At 30.8% G+C, this 21,152-nt stretch overlaps 2 protein-coding genes across 2 annotated transcripts; one reads left to right on the forward strand and one right to left on the reverse strand.

Moving 5' to 3' along the window:
• Positions 1-10,344: 10,344 nt before the first annotated feature.
• LOC101208350 (vesicle-associated membrane protein 713) lies at positions 10,345-14,371 on the forward strand. The gene is made up of 4 exons (XM_004150481.3): positions 10,345-10,850; positions 11,851-12,041; positions 12,923-13,086; positions 13,941-14,371. Exons 1-4 carry the CDS (start codon positions 10,631-10,633, stop codon positions 14,029-14,031), a joined length of 666 nt encoding a protein of 221 aa, XP_004150529.1. The 5' UTR covers positions 10,345-10,630; the 3' UTR covers positions 14,032-14,371.
• A 515-nt stretch (positions 14,372-14,886) lies between these two features.
• On the reverse strand, positions 14,887-19,086 carry LOC101209318. Its single transcript, XM_004150484.3, has 3 exons — positions 18,223-19,086; positions 16,946-17,130; positions 14,887-15,578 (listed from the first exon to the last, which is right to left on the reverse strand). Exons 1-3 carry the CDS (start codon positions 18,782-18,784, stop codon positions 15,147-15,149), a joined length of 1,179 nt encoding a protein of 392 aa, XP_004150532.1. The 5' UTR covers positions 18,785-19,086; the 3' UTR covers positions 14,887-15,146.
• Positions 19,087-21,152: the final 2,066 nt, after the last annotated feature.

The raw sequence follows: 21,152 nt of genomic DNA on the forward strand, positions 1-21,152 counted from the left end.
ATAAATCAACACAAAATATAAACTTGGCAAAAAAAAAAATGATAATAACAATAATAATGAAATGTAATAACAACAACTTTGTTCATAATAGCAAAATAAACAGCTTAATAAAAACGACCAAAATGTCCAAGTTCTCTGCATATCATCTTTAAGAATCTATTAAGATCATCTGAATGTGGTCGTATTGAGAAAAAATTAATCCTTAAATCAGCTGCCATTCCGCAAAACCATTTGCTCTTCTAGACACTATTCTGAGAAATCCAATTGTTTGATCTACACGTTCAACTAACGTTTGAAAATCTCTCCTTTGCAAGTCATAATCAACCTTCATTTGCATGTAATCTGTCTTCAATAATTTGTATTCTTGCACTATTCTCTCACTTGAATTTTGAAATGCAGTAAGTTGATGGTGTAAGGAATCAGCATAATTTTTCAGAATCTTATAATCTTCATAGTGCTCGACTATCTTCACATGTAGGCTATCGACAGTTTGGCGTAGAGAACAATTGTGTACTTCCAAATCTACTATTTGTGCTTCCCGTTTACCAATTGACGATTTCAAATCATTGACAAGCTCGAGATAATATTCCTTCATGCTTTCTAAGTCTTTAATATATTCATCTTGTGATTCTACTGTTGCCTGTAATATTGTCTTTTCATTTTTCAAACTTCTATTCGACTTATTCATTCGCCTCATCTCTTCATCTAACACCTCAAGATTCTTTTCTAATTTATCTTGGTTTTTTAAGAAACTCTTGGTCTTTTCAAGCTCTTTCTGCAAAAAAGTCGCATGATTTATCCATTGGCTCGTCTCTTTTTGAAGTTTCTCATTCTCTTGCTCTAACAGTCGATTTTTCTCCTCTAATTTAGTGATCTTCTCAACCCACTGGTCTGGTTGTTCAGAGCTTGGCTCCTCTACCCTTTCAACTACCTCCCTTAAGGTATATATTACATTCTTCCTTCTATTTGTCTGCCACGCCTCATATCCACTAGTAACCCCTTCATAGTGTCCTTTGTCTTTTATCTTCCTCACAGACTTCCATGCACATACTGCTCGATGTTTTTTCCTTTGACAATCTTCATGATCGTATGCAAAATCAGAGTCTTGTAAATTATGAGTTGGTGGTATAAACTGTTTGAGCCAAACTTGACGCAAAACTAACAATGGTGTATAGTTAACACCTCCCCACGGTCCCAACAATGGCACACTATGGAAATCTCCACATCTGTAAATTACTGCTTTCAAAGGCATCCATTGGGCTTTCCATATGACATCTTCAGAACTCAACGTTGAAAAGAAAGACACCCAAGTCTCCTTCTTTGGATATGTTGGGTTCCAAACTGCCATACCAAACTCACTAATTGTGTTTCGCATTAAATTCCATGGGCTACTGAATTCTAACTTTGGACACCTAAACTCTGCCGGAAATTTGATATGGCTGTGTATCCAAATATATAATAAAGGAACACAACAATTCAATTTTCCTGCACCTTTATTTCTACAGAAGTTAAGGGATCGAAAAGTTTCAGCCAATATAGGTATAATAGGATCGACTCCTCGTTCTATTTCAAAGAATAATCTGATCACTTTCCCATCGACATAACCTTCTGCTTTAGGAAAAATCACCGCTCCATAAATGCATAATGCCAAGAGAGCAAGACCTTTGTCTTCATCAATGTACGTCTGTGTCATCATTAATAGATAGTCAAATGGCACATTCTCTTCTCCACCCTTAACTTTTATATGTTTCTGAATTTCAGTGGCATGGACGGTTTCTAAAAATTTTGACAAAGTCCTTTTTGTTGTTTGCTTAGGGTTAAAGAAATAAACAATTTCCCTTTCCTTTCCAGGCATGCTAAGCATAGCTTGATATTCTTCTATGGTTGGCAGTAAATCACATGACCCAAGTGTGAAACAATTATATGCTGGATCCCAAAAATTAATTATGGCTCTTAAAGCGAAATGATTCACCGGTATGTACATCAACTCTGCTATATGTCCATATTTCTTCGAAAAAATGAATCTCCGTTGAGGTGTCAATGCCTCCCAAATCATTTTTAGTTTTGCTAAATCATTTTGTGTAAAAGAGAGCTGACACTTGGATAGTACTGATATTTGAGAAGAATCATTTATGCTATCCCCAAATTTTTGTTGTGTCTCTTCAGCCCATTTAAGAACATCACTTGGCTCATCAAATTTGGATTCATAAGATGAATGCATTGACATATTGGACATTCTGGTATTTAAACAACTGTTTATTTTTTGCACAATTATAACAAAAAGATATAGTCAAATCACTTTGCACAATAATAACAAAGTAACAAAACATGAGAAAGAGAAAAAAAAAGAAAAAATAAATATAAATAAATAAATAAATAAAATTTAAAAAATTAAAAAACTTTAAAAAATTAAAAAATTAAAAAAAATTAAAAAATTAAAAAAAAATTAAAAAATTAAAAAAAATTAAAAAAATTTAAAAAAAATTAAAAAAATTAATAATAAAAATTAAAAAATGTAGAAAAAATGTAGGATAATAATAATAATGAATAAATAATAATAATTAAAAATTAATAATTAATAATAATTAATAACCGAAAATTAAAAAAATGTAAAAGATGTAAAAAAAAAAAATAATAATAAAAAATTAAGGTTTTCAGGCACTTGTAAGCATTACTTTCCTTGTGGTTGAAATCAAAGACCAAATTTAAAGAAAGAAAAAAAACAAAATGAAAAATTCGTTTTTTTTTTTTTAATATACTATGATTAAACCCCATTTTAAAAATAAATAAATAAATAAAAAGGAAATATGTCAAATTTTATAAAAATGTGAAACTTTGTTTTCTTTTTTTTAAAATAATAATAATAATAATAAGACTTTGGATAAAATAAGCTAGATAGAAAAATGACATAGTGTTGGTATCAAAACTTTTTTTTAAAAAAAAAGGCCCTCAAATTTATTCTAATGTTATTTAACTAATAACAGAAGAATTAATCTGAGAATTTTTCATGTGCCTGCACGGGAGTCGAAACCCCTCGAAAGTCAACACTACTTCATCCTCAATTCTAGTCCTATAAGGTTGTAGCCCGGGTAGAGGGCTTGTGAGTGTGTGTAAATGCATGATGACATAAAAATATAAAATAAAATAAAATAATAAAAAAAATAAAAAAATAAAAAATAAAAAAAATAATACCAATAACATAGTACAAAATATTACATCTGAATCAAATAAAAACAAATAATTAAGTGAACCAACATATTATAATATAATAATAATAAAAGATAAAATATATGGCTCGACTCTCCAAAATCCCCAGTGGAGTCGCCAAGCTGTCGCGACGTGATCGCTACGCGGAGCGGCCGACCTCCCCGTTTTCTTTTATTTTAATAAAAAATTTTGGAGTCGCCACCAATCATATTAAGGTGTGATTGGTCACCCAAAAAAAAAGAAAGAAAAAAAAATGGTCTGCGTACATTCAGAGATTTAAGTTCGGGAATCAGTTATGTGTAGGGAAGGTGTTAGCACCCTACAACACCCAAAAAAATGGTTACCCAATTTTATCTTTTAAATTAAATTATAGAGGTTCACAAAATAAAATTTTTATTTAGGTTTTGTTTAAATGTCCCATGTTTATCAATTCATATCGAAGAAAGTAAAACCTAAGCATGAATTGATGATTATGAGTGGCATAGGAGCCATTAGAAAAATTAAGTTTATTTTTGTTTTAAAATATTTTTATTCACCTTAAGAATATTAAGATACCAACACTTGATATTTTAATCTCTATCATAGGTGTTTAATGAAAAATTTCATATATCTAGAATTAATAAATTCATAGAAAATACTACTCAGTTTCATTTAAAATATGAAATGTGTTAATTTAAAAAAAATAATCTATTAATTAAATTTCAAACGGAAAAAATTTCATGTATTTATGGATTTTAAATTATAAAATCCATAAAAAACAATACTTTTTCTCCAATTTACATTATTATAAAAAAATAATAACAATGACAAAACATTATGAAATTTGAAAAATACTTAGGTGTAATATGCTGAGATAAAATAAATACATTGATAATATATGCAAAATGTAAAAGATATTAATGTAGGATGCAAGATAATTAATTAATACAACACATGCAACATAATTAATTAATTCAAAATGATGCAAAATAATTGATTAATGCAGGATGCAAAATAATTTATTAATGCATAATTAAACGAGGCCAAATGGATATCAAATAATAATTAACAGTTGAATGCTAAAGTAGGTTTGGCCCAATATGCAAATAAATAATATTGCGAATAAATAATCACACCAAAATAAATATCAAATAATTATAGCCACATATGCATACTGATTAATTAATACATCATGCAAATAATTAGAATGAGGGAGTGAAAATGTCACATACAAGTTGCTAATTAATTAATAGGCCAAATGAAAAATGGTTGTTGCCAAATATTAATTATATCATGCATAATTATTAACATGGATAATATATGGATAACAGTAATTATTAACGGAGTATGCCATATGGATACATGGATAAAGTAATTAACAAAAACGGTAAAATGATGATGCCAATGAAGAATGAGTATTGCCAAATACAAAAGGCTAGTTGATTAATTATGCATAATTGATTAATTATGCATAATTATTAAGGCATGCCATATGGATATAAGTAATTAACTGTAAAATGGGTGTCAATGAAGAATGAGTATCCAAATACAAATATATGATGCTAATTAATTAAAAAGAAATTAACACATAATGGATGCCCAGTAATAAAAGAAAATTAACACAGAATGGATGCCCAATAATAAAAGAAAATTAACACATAACAGAATGCTCAATATTTAAAAATTAACACAGAATGGATACACAGAATGGATACCCAACAATTAAAAAGAAATTAACACATAACAGAATGCTCAATATTTAAAAATTAACACAGAATGGATACACAAAATGGATACCCAACAATTAAAAGAAATTAACACATAACAGAATGTTCAATATTTAAAAATTAACACAGAATGGATACACAGAATGGATACCCAACAATTAAAAAGAAATTAACACATAACAGAATGCTCAATATTTAAAAATAAAAAATAAAAAAATTTAATATAGAATGGAAGGTAGAATGCTCAGTATTAAAAAAAGATACAAATAATAAAATTAACATGTCAAATGATGGTAAAATGATGAACACGATAGTTCATAATTAAAAGCAGTATATCAAACAAGAAAAAAAAAATCATTAAACCAGAATAAGAATAAAAAGAGGAAAAAGAAAAAAAACTTACCAACAAGTCTGCCCTTAAATGCCAAAGGTTATTCTTTTGATCTTCTTTCACTCTTCACCTCTTTCTAAATCCTCCAGTAATAAAAAAAAGATCCTCCCCCTTTCTTTTTTCCTCTTTCCTTTTTATAGGGCAAGCTCCATTGTTTTTTTTAGATCACGAGATGGAGTGCAGACTACAGAGAAATAGGAAGAAAGTGGGAGAGTGGGAGAAAGTGATAGAGTGGGAGAAAGTGGGAGAGTGATGACGAAGAAAAAGGGATGGTTGAGAAAAAATAGGAAGGAAATCAAACCTTTTATTTTTATTTTTATTATTTATTTTTAAATGTATTTATTATTATTATTATTGTTTTTTTAAAATATAAATTTAAGATTCAAATTCAAATTCAAATTCAAATTTAATTTCTTTTTCTTTTTCTTTTTTCTTTTATAATAAATAAATATAGGACAAAATACGGTATCTACAGTGTGTAGAGACATAAAAGATCAATGTTTGAGATACAGCTTAAAGGGTCTATAGGATAGGTATAAGGTAGGGTACCTTATCCTGGTAATATTATGGATACGACTCACTTTGTACTTGATACAAACACAATGATCCAATGTGTTCGTATAGGAGACATGCGAGTTGGGGTATCCTATGCAATGAGTTTGCACAAGACTGGACCACAAAATGTAATCACTAGGTGTAACTCTGTTAACTAGTTAGGTTTCTGTTTCATTAGGATGACCTAGGAAATTTATTCTTAATCCTGAGTGTATTATGAACTCTTGTTCGTGAGGGATTGTCTTTTGATTTGTACGAGTGAGAATGGTCAGATTTTCGACTCAATATGCTTATCATTTTCGGGACAAGACCGAGCGGAGAGATGGGAACATAATCACACAAGATGGAATTAACTCATTTTCGACTTTAGGGTAAGTAGATGAGTGTTTTCTTGAATGATGTCTCTGGACTTGAACAAATGGCCCTACCCACTCTATAGCACGAGAGAGGTTTATGTGTTAGTTATTGGACCATAAACAGGTTGTTCATTAGAGGAGCACTAGTATTTAAGGACTAGAAGTAACCCAAGGATAAAACGATAATTTGACCTAGCTGGTGTTACGAACACTTGTGAATGACTAACTTACTTTTATTGGTCTATAACTCGTGGACACATAAATATATCTACAGTGAGAAGAGTTCAGTTGTGAGTCTTTAGTGGAGTGTACGCGCAGTTAACTAATATTGATTAATGTGGTTAATGAGTTTAACGAAGTAATCTCCTATCAATGTAGCTTCTGATATGTAGGTCCATTAGATACACTTCCTAACTCGTAAAGGGTAATGAGATTTATTTGTCTTGGTTGTAATTTGAAATGTTCAAATTTACTTTGGGAATTAATATAATGTATGGTGATACATTATAATATAAAGTTTATATTTTAATTAAACTTTATTACATAAATTTAATTTTGGACATTATTCAAAATTAATTTTTAAGAGATCAAATACTTGAATGAGTTCAGATTTTAATTTAATATGAATCTAATTCATATTAAAACTATAGGTTAAAATTTAATATGTATATGATACGCATTACTATGAGAGAAATTTATATTTAAATATGATTCAAATTTGGATTAAATTAAATATAAGATATTTAATTTAGCAAAATTAATTAATTTCTAGTTTAATTTTATTTAATTAAATTAAAACTACAGGTTATGTGATAGATTTTTATTTACATATAATTTAAATAAAATATTAATTAAATATGATTTAATTAATTATTTATTTTTAAAATAATAAATAGTGTTCCTATTTTTCTCTCCAACTTCACTCTTCTTCGGTCTGAAAAAGGGGGAGTTATATGTACGACAGAATGAAGTTTTATCATCGGTCTTTTTACTCAGTGTATTTTCTGAGAAGAATTCTCATTGAAAATTTTCTCGCTCCAATTCTTGTTCCCACCAACCAAAATCTCACTCAAAGAATAGGAATGTTTCCAAGTGACGGTGCCTCAATTTGAGGATTGACAGATACAAAGTCGACAACGTGCATAAGTATTCTATATTTCTTTTACTATTCTCTGTATTAAAATTAATAGCATGCTTGGCCTTCTTAGAAATTTGTTTTTGTATTTTTGCCAATGTATTGGTATTTTTAGACTTCCAAATTAAATTAAGTAATGGTTCCGTTAAATTTTTCACTATGTTAGGACTATTATCCCTACAAAATTTACTTTTGATGGGTATGTCCAAAACTCAAAAAAAAAAAAAAACAACAAAATGGCTCAAAATGGCTGAAAAATGGTCAGAAGAAGGCTTGCGGCTCGACAACACAAAAGGAAAGGCACTCGGCTCAAACCATGCACTCGAAAAGAAAGTAGGGGGCATGTAAGCTCTCGTTATGTTCCCCTTTATTTTAATTGTTTATCTAATATCTCCTAAATGGTGAAAAAAAAAAAGTTAGAATACTTTTACACTCTTCAAAGTTGATTTAGTTGATAAGAAAATTTAGAACCCTTTTAGTTGGGTTTTGGGGTTGAAATATTTTTAAGATGTTGAAGAAGGAAACTAAGGGCAAAAAGGTAAGTTTAGTTTGGAGAGATGGGCATTTTGGTATTTTTATTTATATTATTAGTACATATATTTTTTAAAAAAATGAAAAAGGCAAGAAAAGAGTGGGGGAGAGTTTCTTCTTCTTTGTGGAAGCCCACGCGTCCCCCGTTCTTCTTCGTCAACCAGCCAGCCTCACCACCCGACAAAGGCTAGCGAACTCCACCGCCTGACGACGGCCAACAATGAGTCTCGCATGCCGTCCTTACAAATCTTAAGGTGGAACTTGTTGTGGTCGCATAGCTTGCATCGAATCTTTCGTTTCGCATCCAACCTTTCACACTAGACACGAGCCACTTTTTGACACCCACTCTTTTAACCACAGCTCCGGAAATAAACTCAATCGCTATTCATATCCATTCTCCATTCAGATCTGTTGCTTAATGTGTAAGATCAGTTTGAGGTTTTTTTATGGTGATTTTTTAATACTCATTGAGTTTCGACTTGATTTGAGTCTTAGAAGAGTTCAAGCCATTCGAAAGCTTGAAATCAGAAGTTTTGCAAGTAAGATTTTAAGCTTTTTGAAGTTGATCTTGAGTACTCATCTAATCTTAGTGATAGTACCGAGTAAACCATGGGGTGGATACTTGATTTTGAACTTAGAAGGTGGTTAGGATGCTGCCCATTGAGGTTAAGAGTACTTTGATTAATTCTTGACAAGTTTTGGAGTAGTTTAAGTGAATTTCCTTCGAGTTCTTACATGCCCATCAAATCTAAGCATTTATATTAGATTATTTATAAGACTCGGGTCCTAAAGTTGAATATTAAAGCTCAAGCAGGAACTTTCTTCTAGCTTTGGAGGTCATTTGGGTGTTGTTTATATTGAAACACTCAAATAATTTTGAAATTCCACGGCAATTTATCTAAAAGATTTGGGTAAAAAAGAATCAATGCAAATCAAAGTAATCTTTTATAGCTTTTCATTTCATCAAATTTTGGGCATATTTTAACGATGCAAATCAATTATTTGAATCAATGCAAATCAAAATTGCTTTCATCCAAATCTTCTAACTCTTTAATCTTTAGCAACCTATCCTACAATAATGGCAAATATATATAACAGATTTTCTAATTTGTTATATTTTAAACCATTTATTAAATAATAAATAATATATTTTTAATAACTATTTGAATTTAAATTTTAGATCATTCTCCTAAAATAATGTCAAATATAAATACAATTTTTTTTATTTTTTTATATTTTAAATAACTTATTAAATAATACATAATATATATTTTTAATCAGAATTTGAATTTAAATTTTAGAATTGTAATTATGCATGAATTGCATTTTTACAATTATTTGAATCTTTTATTTTAGGTTTCATTTGCGGAGGAACAGATTGCCCTGATGAAGAAGAAGATTATGATAAGGCACAAGAATAAGACCGAGCATTTAAACAAATTGGAACTTGCTCTTCAACCGATTAAAACCTTTTTCAACCTTTCGTCGAATGCTTTCTTCAATTGCTTTAAGATTTTGGAGCGGACGAATGGAATAAATGTGGAGCGGAAGAATGCTTTTCTATGGAGGAAAACGATGGATCAAGAAAACTCAACTTAGAAATCTATAAATGGCGGGGAATCTCCTTCATTTGAAGGATAAAAGATCTTGAGTCTAGATAAAATTCTCCCAACCATCAAGAAGATTGTCTAACTCCTAAAGTTGAATCGCTCTTGAATCGTTCTTGAATCACTCTTGAAGATTGAAGTTTTTCGAAGATACAAACATTCCTCCAAGATTTCAACTCTAAGAACATCTACGCACTCTGATTTCATACATCAAACGTACACAATTCAACTAACAGATAATCAAAAGATCAAATACTAAAGATAGTCAAACTCAAAAAATAAAATGGTGTAAAGATAAGTTTAACCCCACAATATACACAACTCAGAAGGATAATACATAACTTTTGCATTGGCAAGAAAAACTTCTTTATAATTAGCAAAACAAAATGTTGGAATCAAATGTACAATTACAACTATCATATTAATGTGAGTTTTTTTTTCACCATCTCATCATCCTATATTATCTCAACTTATTAAAAAAGAATGATGTGAAACTTTTTTTCCTTTGGATAGTTTCTTTTAAATGAAAAGGTTGTAAATATTTTTATTTATTACTAATAAATAGGGACATTTTTTTATATTTTTACAAATAAATTGGTTATTTTTCAATATTTGAAACAACCATTTTTCTTTTACTTTAGAAAAATTTTAGAAAAACAAACAAAACTTTTAGGTAATTTTGAATTAATTTAAAATGGAATAAAATTGAAACAATTTTTCATACTAAACTATAAATTTTATTGCCATAATGTTAGAATTCCTTTGTTAATAACACGTGGCTACCAACCGTGATTTTACCCGCTAATTTACAAAGCCAAATATAAAACCCTTTCTCTTTCCCGCCAAGTTCGGGCAAAACCCCTTTGTTGGCACAGCGTAGCGCCAATGGCATTGAACTACGACGCTACATTTCCAACTCACCGCTACCCCCAATATTGGTTCTTCGTCTCCGACCTCTCCTCCTAATTTAGAACACTTAAATCTCGGCCTCTTCAAAGAACATATATCTTTAATATATCTTGCTATTCGGTTCAAAATCATTTCCGCTGCCAAATTATCTCCGGTTTCCGATCCCCTGAGGCCTCTGGCCTCCGACCTTCCACCTCCGTCCTCCTCTTCTTTTTGCTCGCTTTTGAGGAGCGATGGGGATTCTCTATGGAATGGTCGCCAGAGGACCCGTTGTTTTGGCAGAGTTCAGCTCTACACAGACGAATGCAAGTGCTATTGCGAGGCAGATCATGGAGAAGATGAAACAAGGAGACGATGATAGCAATGCTTCCTATTCTCATGATCGGTACATCTTTCATATTAAGAAGACTGATGGCCTCACCGTTCTTTGTATGGCCGACGAAGCCTCCGGAAGTAAGTCTTTTCTGTGATTTCATTTCTTGATTTTTTTTCTGATGCTTAGTTCGAAATTTCAATCCAGCAAGGATTTCAGGCACGGTTCTTAATAGAGATAACAATAATAGGTTTTCTTAGTGATACTTGAGGAAAGGAAATGCGTTATGTGAATCTTTTTCTGGTAGTTTTTACGATGCTATGCTTTTGATAAACGATTCTGAGTTCTATGCGTTGATTTCTGTCCCTTAAAATTGCGAATGAGCTTTTGTAGCTTGGGGATTGGGTGAAATTGTGACGACTTCGTTATTTTCCTCATTCTATTTGTTCGAACCATGTGGATGTGTAATATTATCAAGAGCGTAGAACATTATCTATCGCATTTTAAACCGAAAATTTGGACGTTCTCTGCTTGTGTTGTAATTGTCTGTTAACTGAATTTCAATGTTCTTAAGGACAGAATAAACTGTTTTGCTCAGACGGATTTGTTTGAAATGATTTCTTGATTTACTGTGTATAATCAATGGTTTCTACTACTTCACTCACTAGGCCGTATAAATCTGAGAAAGTAAAGAATTGATCCGGTTATATGAATCTTCTTTCTATTTGATGGAGAATTGCAAGAAAAAAGTTAATTTACAAGTCGTAGGCTGCTTCTGCAAATTCACCTTAAAGCTTCTACGAGATAGTGTATTTTCTGTTTGGTTTCCGTCTGATAATTTCCTTGAAACATAATGCAAACAAATCATATTTCCTGCCGAACTTCAAACACCAAGTTTATCAACATTGAACAACTTTCGTGTAAATAGTATATGATGTATTAAAATAGCGTTGCTTTAGTTCTTGTTGAACTCTTGGAAAGTTTTTAGATCAAGATTGATTGCTCTGAATTTGATTCTACTTGTGTTGAAATTCAACAGCCATCTTATACAGATCAACTCTTCTCTGAGTTGGTAGTTTCACTGCCAACTTGATCAGATATTAAAGGATGATAATCATAATTCTATCAATATTTGTGTAGGGAGAATTCCTTTTGCATTTCTAGAAGACATTCATCAAAGATTTGTAAAGACCTATGCTCGCACAATTCTCTCAGCTCCTGCATATGCCATGAACGATGAATTTTCAAGGGTTCTAAGCCAACAGATGGACCATTTTTCAAATGATCCAAATGCAGATAGGCTAAACCGCTTAAAAGGTGAAATGAGTCAGGCAAGTTCAGAAAATTATCTAATAAATTCTGTTTGATCAAAGCAAATTGTTCGAGTAATTGACCATTTGAAATAAACGGTTCCTAGTGATTTTCAAAGTTTAGCTAATACTAACAGTCGTTGACGTTTCCCACCGGTACGTAACTATAGATTTAATTAGCTATATCATAGTACATAAAAGAAAGACTTCGATGATAGATAAGAATATTCCTAATGGTTCAAATGCGAATAGGCTAAACTGTAGTCAGGCAAGTTTAGGAAACTTCTATCGAACTCTATTTGAATTTTTATCTAAGAAGTTCATCCCATCATCTTTTGAAACAACGGTTCTCTGTGCTTTCCAAACTCCCAGCTCACAATCCTTACTGTCCATTAATTTTGACTCTTCAATAAAGTTAATTAACATTGTGAATCCGACCAAAGTCACACATCCGTTAGATAAGGAGATGATCTTGGATATATAATTAAGGACAACTATAAGCTTTTGGAAAGATACCAAAAGCAAAATCATGACTGTTAGATGGGATGCTTGTCCTAACAAGCATCAAAGTACTTTTAAGAAATATTTTGTTCTAGGACGATGATATATAATTTCTCCCATCAGTTTACTTTTGGGTCTAGTTTTTATATATCTTGTTCTTATGCGAGATTGACAATGAATATTATATTAACATTTCATTTTCATCATCCAGTATAGAATAAAAAGAAGCATATAATGATTAAGATAACTGTCTTTAAAGAAAACTTGTTCACATTGGGTGAGTATTTGGTTTTGGAATACTTCAATTATGCCGGAATAGAATACTTCTCTCAGCCTTTCGGCTTAGATCAAGTGTTATTATGCCAGAATAGAAATTCATCAAACATTGGTATTTGACGCAGGTGAGGAATGTGATGATGGATAATATAGAGAAAGTGTTGGAAAGAGGTGACCGGTTGACTTTGCTGGTGGAGAAAACCACAAACATTCAAGGAAATGCAGTTCGATTTCGAAGGCAATCACGACGCTACAGAAACACCTTGTGGTGGAAAAACTTTAAACTCACGTAAGTACTTTCGACCATATTTGTATATTTTGTACACACTCACCCACTCAATTAAGAAAGTGTTAGCACGAATTATATCAATAAGTAGTCACTTCATGCATTATACTAAGTTTTTTTAAGTTTGGTAAGTTGCCTCAAAATAGGTACGACTATTATCAAATCATCATAGAAATAATATTAAAAAGAAAAATAAAAAGAGAAAAAACTCAAACGGATGACTTGTTAAGCATAAATTTAATCTTTCTAATATATTCCCTAATCAATTATTGAGAAAGAGTCAGCCATGTATTTAGTCCACTGCGATTTAGAGATTTTTACGTCTATCCTTCCCGCCAACTGCGATCCTCTGTTTTCATTGCTGATGGGCCCCAATGATTTAAAAATCAATCATAGAAAGAAAATAAAAAGGGGTGGAAAATAATATTTGAGAACGTGGTTAGCCATGCTCATGTGGTAATTATGATAGACTTTTATAGTAAATATGGGAGGAAGTGTATAAGTAAATGCTTTATGTCTATCACAGAAAGAGAATATGGGTTTTTTCAGTATAACAATTTAGGTGTAGGGAATTGAAACTCCAACTGGAGGGACGGAAGCTGGCTGGCAAATCTCTTGAACATGTACTTCTCTGTTATCTCCGTAAACGGTTTCATCAATCACATGGGATTGTGAGCTGCGCTGCTAGGCAGCCGGTTGAAAGGAAATTTTCTAGTACCATGGTACTAGTAGAGAATAATAGTCTGTCACTTTCATATGGAATCCAAAATTACTTATTAGAAATCAAAGCCACAATTGATTATGACCTTCTGCCCATGATATTATTTTGAGTAATCGTGTGCTAATCCTGTCTACAGATGTTCATTGATGCTCATTTTCCCGATCGTCCTTTACATCATGCTAGCATTCTTCTGCAAAGGGCCGCTACTGCCGTCTTGCTTGAATTAGAATAGAGTGCAGAAGATGCAGCTAAGTGATCTTTTATCACTTTGTTCAAGAACATGTACCTTATTTTATCAAATTTGTACAATGAAATATATGTGCAGTTTAAATCTTATTCTGCAAAATATAATGTACAGACAACGCTCAAATTTGAATCCACTTTCATGCATTGCAACCTTCGTATGCCAATAGGCGCAGGCGCTGGAAGCATCAAATTCCTCCTCCTTTGCTACCCAGAAGTTATGACAATTTTCCCGGTAAGATATGCAAATCTACATTCACTCGTTTACACTTTGAGAGAAAATTACTAGAAGTCATTTATATGCAATTTTGTTTTTACCTTTTATTTCCATTTTTTTTTCATTATTTTTTTCAATGTAGTTATAGTAATTTTTTAGACTTTTGTTTTTAATCGGTAAAAACTAAAAACTTCACAAGCACATTTTAGAAAACGAGAAAAGTGGTACGGACGTATAAATCCCATAACCACTTCTAATAAAATAAAAATTGCACTTGAAAAGGTAAAAAGAATAAAAATTAGAAATTGCGTAATTTTTTTTTAAAAAAAAGTATATTTAAAAGCGTGGAATTAGATATAAAATTTGAGTGATAGATCATGTTTGGATGTTTGGAAGCAATTCCGAAACTGTTATTAAGAGTGAGTAATTCTGAAACTGTTATTAACAGTAGATATTTTCAAATTCACTTGAACATACTCAACTAATTTTATCAGTATGAAAGCTACACTTGTAAATTAAATATAAAATTAATTCCAAGGGATTAAAAACTTATTTTGAAACGGATTTCAACAATTTTAATATTACTTCCCCACTAAAGTAATTTAATAAAAATAAATAGTAATTTTTAAAACTTTCAAAATCACAACGATCATTAAATTACGGGGCACTCAATTGACAGAAAGAATAACAATGCATTAAATTCACTAAAACCTAAATACCTTATGAAGAAAAAAAACATATGCACAAAATTTAACCTATGAAAGAAGTCAAATAAAAAAATAAAAAAAAAGACCTAAACTATAAAAAGCCTTATGGCACTCTAACGCAAAGAAAAGCAAGTTTGGAGAAAAACGAAGATCTCCTAATGATTATGTCCATCTTTTAATCAAATTCATCCACATCAAACCAATCACTCGAATCCCCACCTTCTTTTGAGTCTTGACTTTCATGCAGCTGAACCCAATCACTAGATTCGGTTGATGAAGAAATCCTTTGTGAGTGGTTTCTCTCATCATCCTCTTCTTCTATATCACTGAATGAGACATCTTCGACCCTAATAACCCTTTTTTTGGCGGCTTTATAAATTTCTGAATCTCTCTTTGCCAATCGTTGATTGGTATTCCCTCGATCTCCATCCTCAGTTTCCAATCCTTCAATTATTTGAGTGGAGTTTCGCTTTTCCTCGGATACCGTATTTTCCTCCTTTTGTTGGGTGTCACAAACCACATTGTTATCGTAACTATTCTCAGAATTCACTTGTGGTTTCTCTTTCCTTTGGAGTTTATCCAGAAGTATGTTTCTTGCTTCGACAATCTGCCAAAAAAAGAATAAAGATATGTCAGCTTTAATAATAGTCTCAAGCTTCAGGTAGAATATATCTGAATAAAGATGTGTGTGTGGGGACTTGAATTTGATTGCAAGTCTTAAATAAAATATGCTCCAAAGGAAACGTTTGAGACAGAGACAAAGAAGAAATCAACTCAAACGATGAACGGCAATATTTGGAAATGGTTAAATGGTTGTCATGTTCAGAATGAATCCAATAGGAGAGGAACTAATGCAATTCAGATTTGTTTCCCTCCAACAATTTAAGCCTAAATCCTAGGTAATTTTATGTACTATAACTGAAATTTCTTTCTTTTAACAAAACACAAGTTATGATGAGATCATTTGCCACACCTTAGGCACACTCATCAGTCATAAGTACTACAACTGAACTTAACCATCAAAAAGTGTAGTTTGATTTGAATCCAACTGGTTAGTTTTCCGTTCAACTAATCTGGTTCTTCAAATAAACTGAAATTTTAATGATCTTAATCTTTAAATTTTGTTTCTTTGTTGTTTAGTTTCTTTGATTTTTAAAGATAGTTTTAATTATAAGCCAAAATAAATGGTCTCATTTCATTTTTCTTAACAATCATACTAAAAACTGAATATAACCATTAATTATTTAATTATTGGAAGTAAATCAAATCAACAGAGCAGAAAGATCAAACTAAACTATGGATTCAAGTGTTACTTTGTGGCTTTTTCATCTACGCTATGTTTTGTTATATCCTTGTGTATCTTAGGGCACCCACCTCTTTTCATTCCCTTAATGAATGTTTCGTATCCTTCCCTAAAAAATCCAGTAAGTATAGATCAATTTCAATATGGCTAATCATTATGGTCTCTCTCAAATGAGGGTGGATTTTTTGCTTGTGGTGATCTCACCATCACATAGATGTTAACATACATACTGGTATTCAATTTAGAATATAATATCCAAGTATTTAGCCTTTATCTACCATGGGAAAAAAATGTACCATTCAAAAGAAAAGGAAAACAAAAGTTATGACACTGCGATAATAAGCAGCACAAGAGGAACTTGAAATACAGTAATGTGTGCACACAACACAAATAAAAGCAAAAATAACGTTGAATTAGTTATGACATGCTTGAGACTGATTTGTTTAAATCAATTTGAAAATTCTTTTGGTCATTCAAAATCAATCTTAATAATATGAAAAATTGTGCTTGCATTTGTAAAAATAAAGTTGAATTAGTTTTGAACACAACAAAAACAGTTTTAACCATTTTGAAATCAGTCCTAAATATTTACTTAGACATTACTCATAAGCCATACTCATAATAAACACCAAACAACCAAAAAATGGTACGGAAAAGGAAATGAATCTTACTTCAGATGTTGCGAGAAGCTCAAAATCAGATTGGTTGAATCTTGGAAGCAAGAGTATAAAATAAATCATCCAGAATATTTCATTGCTCATGAAACTCTGAAGCTTTATTTTAAGAGCTGATATGCTTGGAACCAATTGCTCAACAGTTGAAATGTGTATTCTTTGAACGTCAGACATTTTAAAATCTGCAATAAAGCTAATCAAAGTATTATGCTGATAGTAAACAATAATTGAAGGCTGATCAATATAATAATAGGCGTGCATATGCACCCAAACGTAAAATATTTATCAATAGTTACCACCACCAAACAAGAAAAACTTGTAGTGATTGGCATAAAGTAAAAAATATTCAATGGATTTTGATGCTGACTCAACTAGCAATGCCAATTTAACGTAGTTGTCATTATAGTTAGTTGCTAACCATATGGGGAGGTATCATATCTAAGTCCTCAGGCTATATGAAATCATTAAAATGAGAATGAAAAGCAATATAGAGGTTGACACCCATAAATTGTGTTCCACAACGAGGGATGTGAAATGGCACAAATACATGCTTTCCATGGAAAAGGCTTAAGTATTTTCTAGAAAAGGTTCTCCAATTATTCTTGTCTTCTAGTTATGGAAGGGTAGATGACAGAAAACAGTAAATACAGCCTGGATTAGGCAGAGTAGGAATATGCCTCCTCTACCTCTTAGAAATCAGTATATACACATCCAATAATTGAAGATGGTAGACGAAATCAGTTACGATGATAACAATACATCCAGTAATCAATTCTTGAAATGTAAACATTCAAATTTCAGATGAGTGCTTACTGTATATCATGACTGAACTAGATTAGTCATAATCATAATTGACATCTTATTGAATGGAGAAAGTGTTAGTTCCTAATTTATCATTGAACTATTATAGTAAGAAATATATTTGAACAAACACATAAAAGAGTTCTGGGATGACATATTCCTCAAATAAATGTAACCAATGCCCCTCGCTACTTCTTTCTAAAAATATGGGAACTCCAAGCATTTGAATTAATTCATATTATTATGAAGCACAATGTACCAACATAATTTCAAATTGAAAAAAAAAAATCAGATGAATGAGCAGAAATAGAAAGAAAAAAAGAAGAAAAGAAAAAGGAGCATGCTATTTGGTCTGCGTAATGTTCTTAGTCTAATCTCTATCTTATACCAAATTCACTGGTCAATGATTAAACAGACATTTATTTTAACTTAGCATTATCACAAATATTAAGAGCCAGAGATTTTGGATTTACCTGCTTCATCAAGCGCCAAAGGAAAATTCATCCAGTACTTCGGCCGCAAAGAAATATCGTTCACAAAATTTAGAACCTCATTCGTGATTCCCGGTGTATCATCAATAGCCTCGTCTTCCAATTCGTCGTCTTCTTCATAATCGGCAGAACGTTTCCGAAACGGTAGCAAGTTAGCAGCAAACCTGGAAATCTCTCCAACAGCCTTGTTGCCATTAACAGAGAGCATCGAGAAGCCGTTCCTCAAGCCACCGCCAATCTCAGCGAGATCATTGCGAATTCCCTGAAGCGTTTGAGACGGTGACGAAGAATTCGAACTCGAATAGGAAGAATCAGCGGCAGAAACGACAGTCGGCGTCGGCGACGGTTGTGGAGCGAGAAAGTTAGCGAAGCCGCGTAGCTGACGGCTCAGCGTCTCACCGAATGCGGAGAAATCGTTGTCAACAGAAGGATCATCAGCAGTGGTGAAACGAACGCATTCCGATGGCGAAGAAGAAGCGTTAAAGTGCGATTGCGTTGAGATACCATCATCGGTGGCTTGGAAAGACTTGAAAAACCAAGACATGGTGAAATTAACAAATTCCGATGGTCCGAATCCGTTAGAGAAGGAAATTGAAAGATAAAGAGAGAGAGATCATTAGGGAGAGAGCCTTGGAACCTCGTCTCCTCCAATTTGCGGCCAAAAAGTCGCTTTCAAAACTCTACAGTTCTGTTCTCACAATTATACTTCTGCTTTTTTCTATCTCTCTCTTTACCAACTCGGCCGAAGTTCCCTGTTCGTTCGCGGTGCCGATTCTGATTATACTCTGCGGAACGGTCTAGTATAACCCCCACCAAATCCTCACGGTATGACCCACCAGGATTTTGCCACGTCAACTTGCCTCTTAATTACAGATATACCCTTTGATGATTCTTCTCATCTATTAAAAGGAAAAGTATCTTTTGGTTCTTAACTTCAACTCCATTTTGTAACTTAATCTTTTTTTATTCTTATTATTTATTTAGATTTTCAATCTAAATATTCAAATATTATATTTATTTGAAAAACATATATAATATTTATTAAGAAAAAAAAATCGGTTTATTTAGTAATTAGATTTAAAAAGATCTTTACATTTTGATTGTGATTTAAATTGGTTTTATCATAATTTTACCATTTTAGTTTGAGTTATGTTTAATTGGTTATTTCACCTTTTTTAACTTCAATTTTTCATTAAATAACCTTTACAAACATCGTTTATTAATTAATTTCAAATAATTTTGAAGTAAAGTTTTAAATTTAAATACCAAACAAAAATAAAACTTAAAATTGTAAAAATGTAAGATGTTTACAATTTACTGAGGTCTTAGATAGCAAATAGAAATTAAACTTCAACAGAAAACCTTAATGACAAATGAAAACAGGACCCAAAATCTTATAATCAATAAAATATTTTTCTCTTTATTAAATTACTAAAATCTTTTTTTACCCTAGGATTTTTTTTGTTTGATGGCAGACACTACTTTTACCTCTAAATTTCTTCTTTTATTATCTAATTTTTACTAATTATTTTAAAAAGTAAGTTAAATTTTGAAAACTAAAAAAATTAGCTTTTAAAATTATGTTTTTTTTAAAACTTGGTCAAGAACTTAATCATTTTTATGTGTCCAATATTTTATAAAGTTTTAAGATTTTTAAATTTAATTTGCGTACGTGTTTAAATATCTATATTATATATTAGTGAGTATCTGGACTACCTTAATTAGTTTTTTATTATTTTTTTTACCACCACTCAAATTGGTTTGCATGTAAATGTTATGTCTAATAAATATTTACTTTGATGGAAGGATTTTAAAATATAATTTTATTTTTTAGAGGTAGAACAAAAATAGTGAGTAACTCACAGACAGAGATATAAATAACAAAAACTAACCATCTTAAGAAAAAGAGACTAAGAATTTGAGTCAATATTTGTGAGAAAATAAAGAAGAAAGATTTAAGCAATTAAATAAAACTAACCCCCACCTTTTGGGGTGTCTATGGAATAAGAAAGTAAGATTCAAGAATTTCATTTTTAGACTTTACTTACTCAATTTTATATTCTTCACATTTTCTACTTATCATCTAAAAGTAAAGTTTTAAGTAATAAATACCTAGTTAGAGACTATTTCATCAATACAGGTTCTTTTTTTCATAGATAAAATTATTAATTTGATTTTAAAACATAAAATGTCCTTGAAACAACTAGAATAAAAAAATTATTATTTAAAATTATGAAAATGGGTTAGAATTAAATTTGTAATTTCAAGTTTTGAGAAATTAAATAAACATAAATCTAAAAAGTGAAATATAAAGTTGTAATTTAATTGAGATATTTTAAATTTTGAAATTTGATGGACCCATTTTTTATTTCTTTTATTTCATTTCATTTGGTAGGGTGTCTAATTTTAAAAAACAAAAACAAAAACAAATGGATTAGGTAATGGAACCTTTGGTTTTTTTTTTTTTTTTTTGTCACATTCAATTTTTTGTTTTTCTAATTTTAAAATACATGTTTGAAATTATTTATGAAAAAACTATGAAAGAAAAATATGTTTTTAAAACGGGTTTATATTACTTAGTGTTTCTATTAGATAAAACTTAGATCCAACAATGTTGTGTGCCAGTAATAAAGCATTGGGATTTACACAAGTTTTTTAAAATATGAAATCATCCATCGATTTTATATTTTGAAAACAAAGAAAGAAAATTTCTTTTAAATTTATTTATTAACTCATATATTTGAAATTATATGTATATATTTGTATAAATTATTTATAAAAAAAAATTGTGGCTAAGATTTTAATATTGTAGATGAAATATTCTTTTATTAAAATGATTTAGAAGTTTATTTATGTGAGATACCGTGAAAGGTCAGAAATCATAATGAGCTAAATTACTTTATTATTTTTTA

The sequence above is a fragment of the Cucumis sativus genome, chromosome 1 (genome assembly GCF_000004075.3).
Source record: "Cucumis sativus cultivar 9930 chromosome 1, Cucumber_9930_V3, whole genome shotgun sequence".
Taxonomy (NCBI): domain Eukaryota; kingdom Viridiplantae; phylum Streptophyta; class Magnoliopsida; order Cucurbitales; family Cucurbitaceae; genus Cucumis; species Cucumis sativus.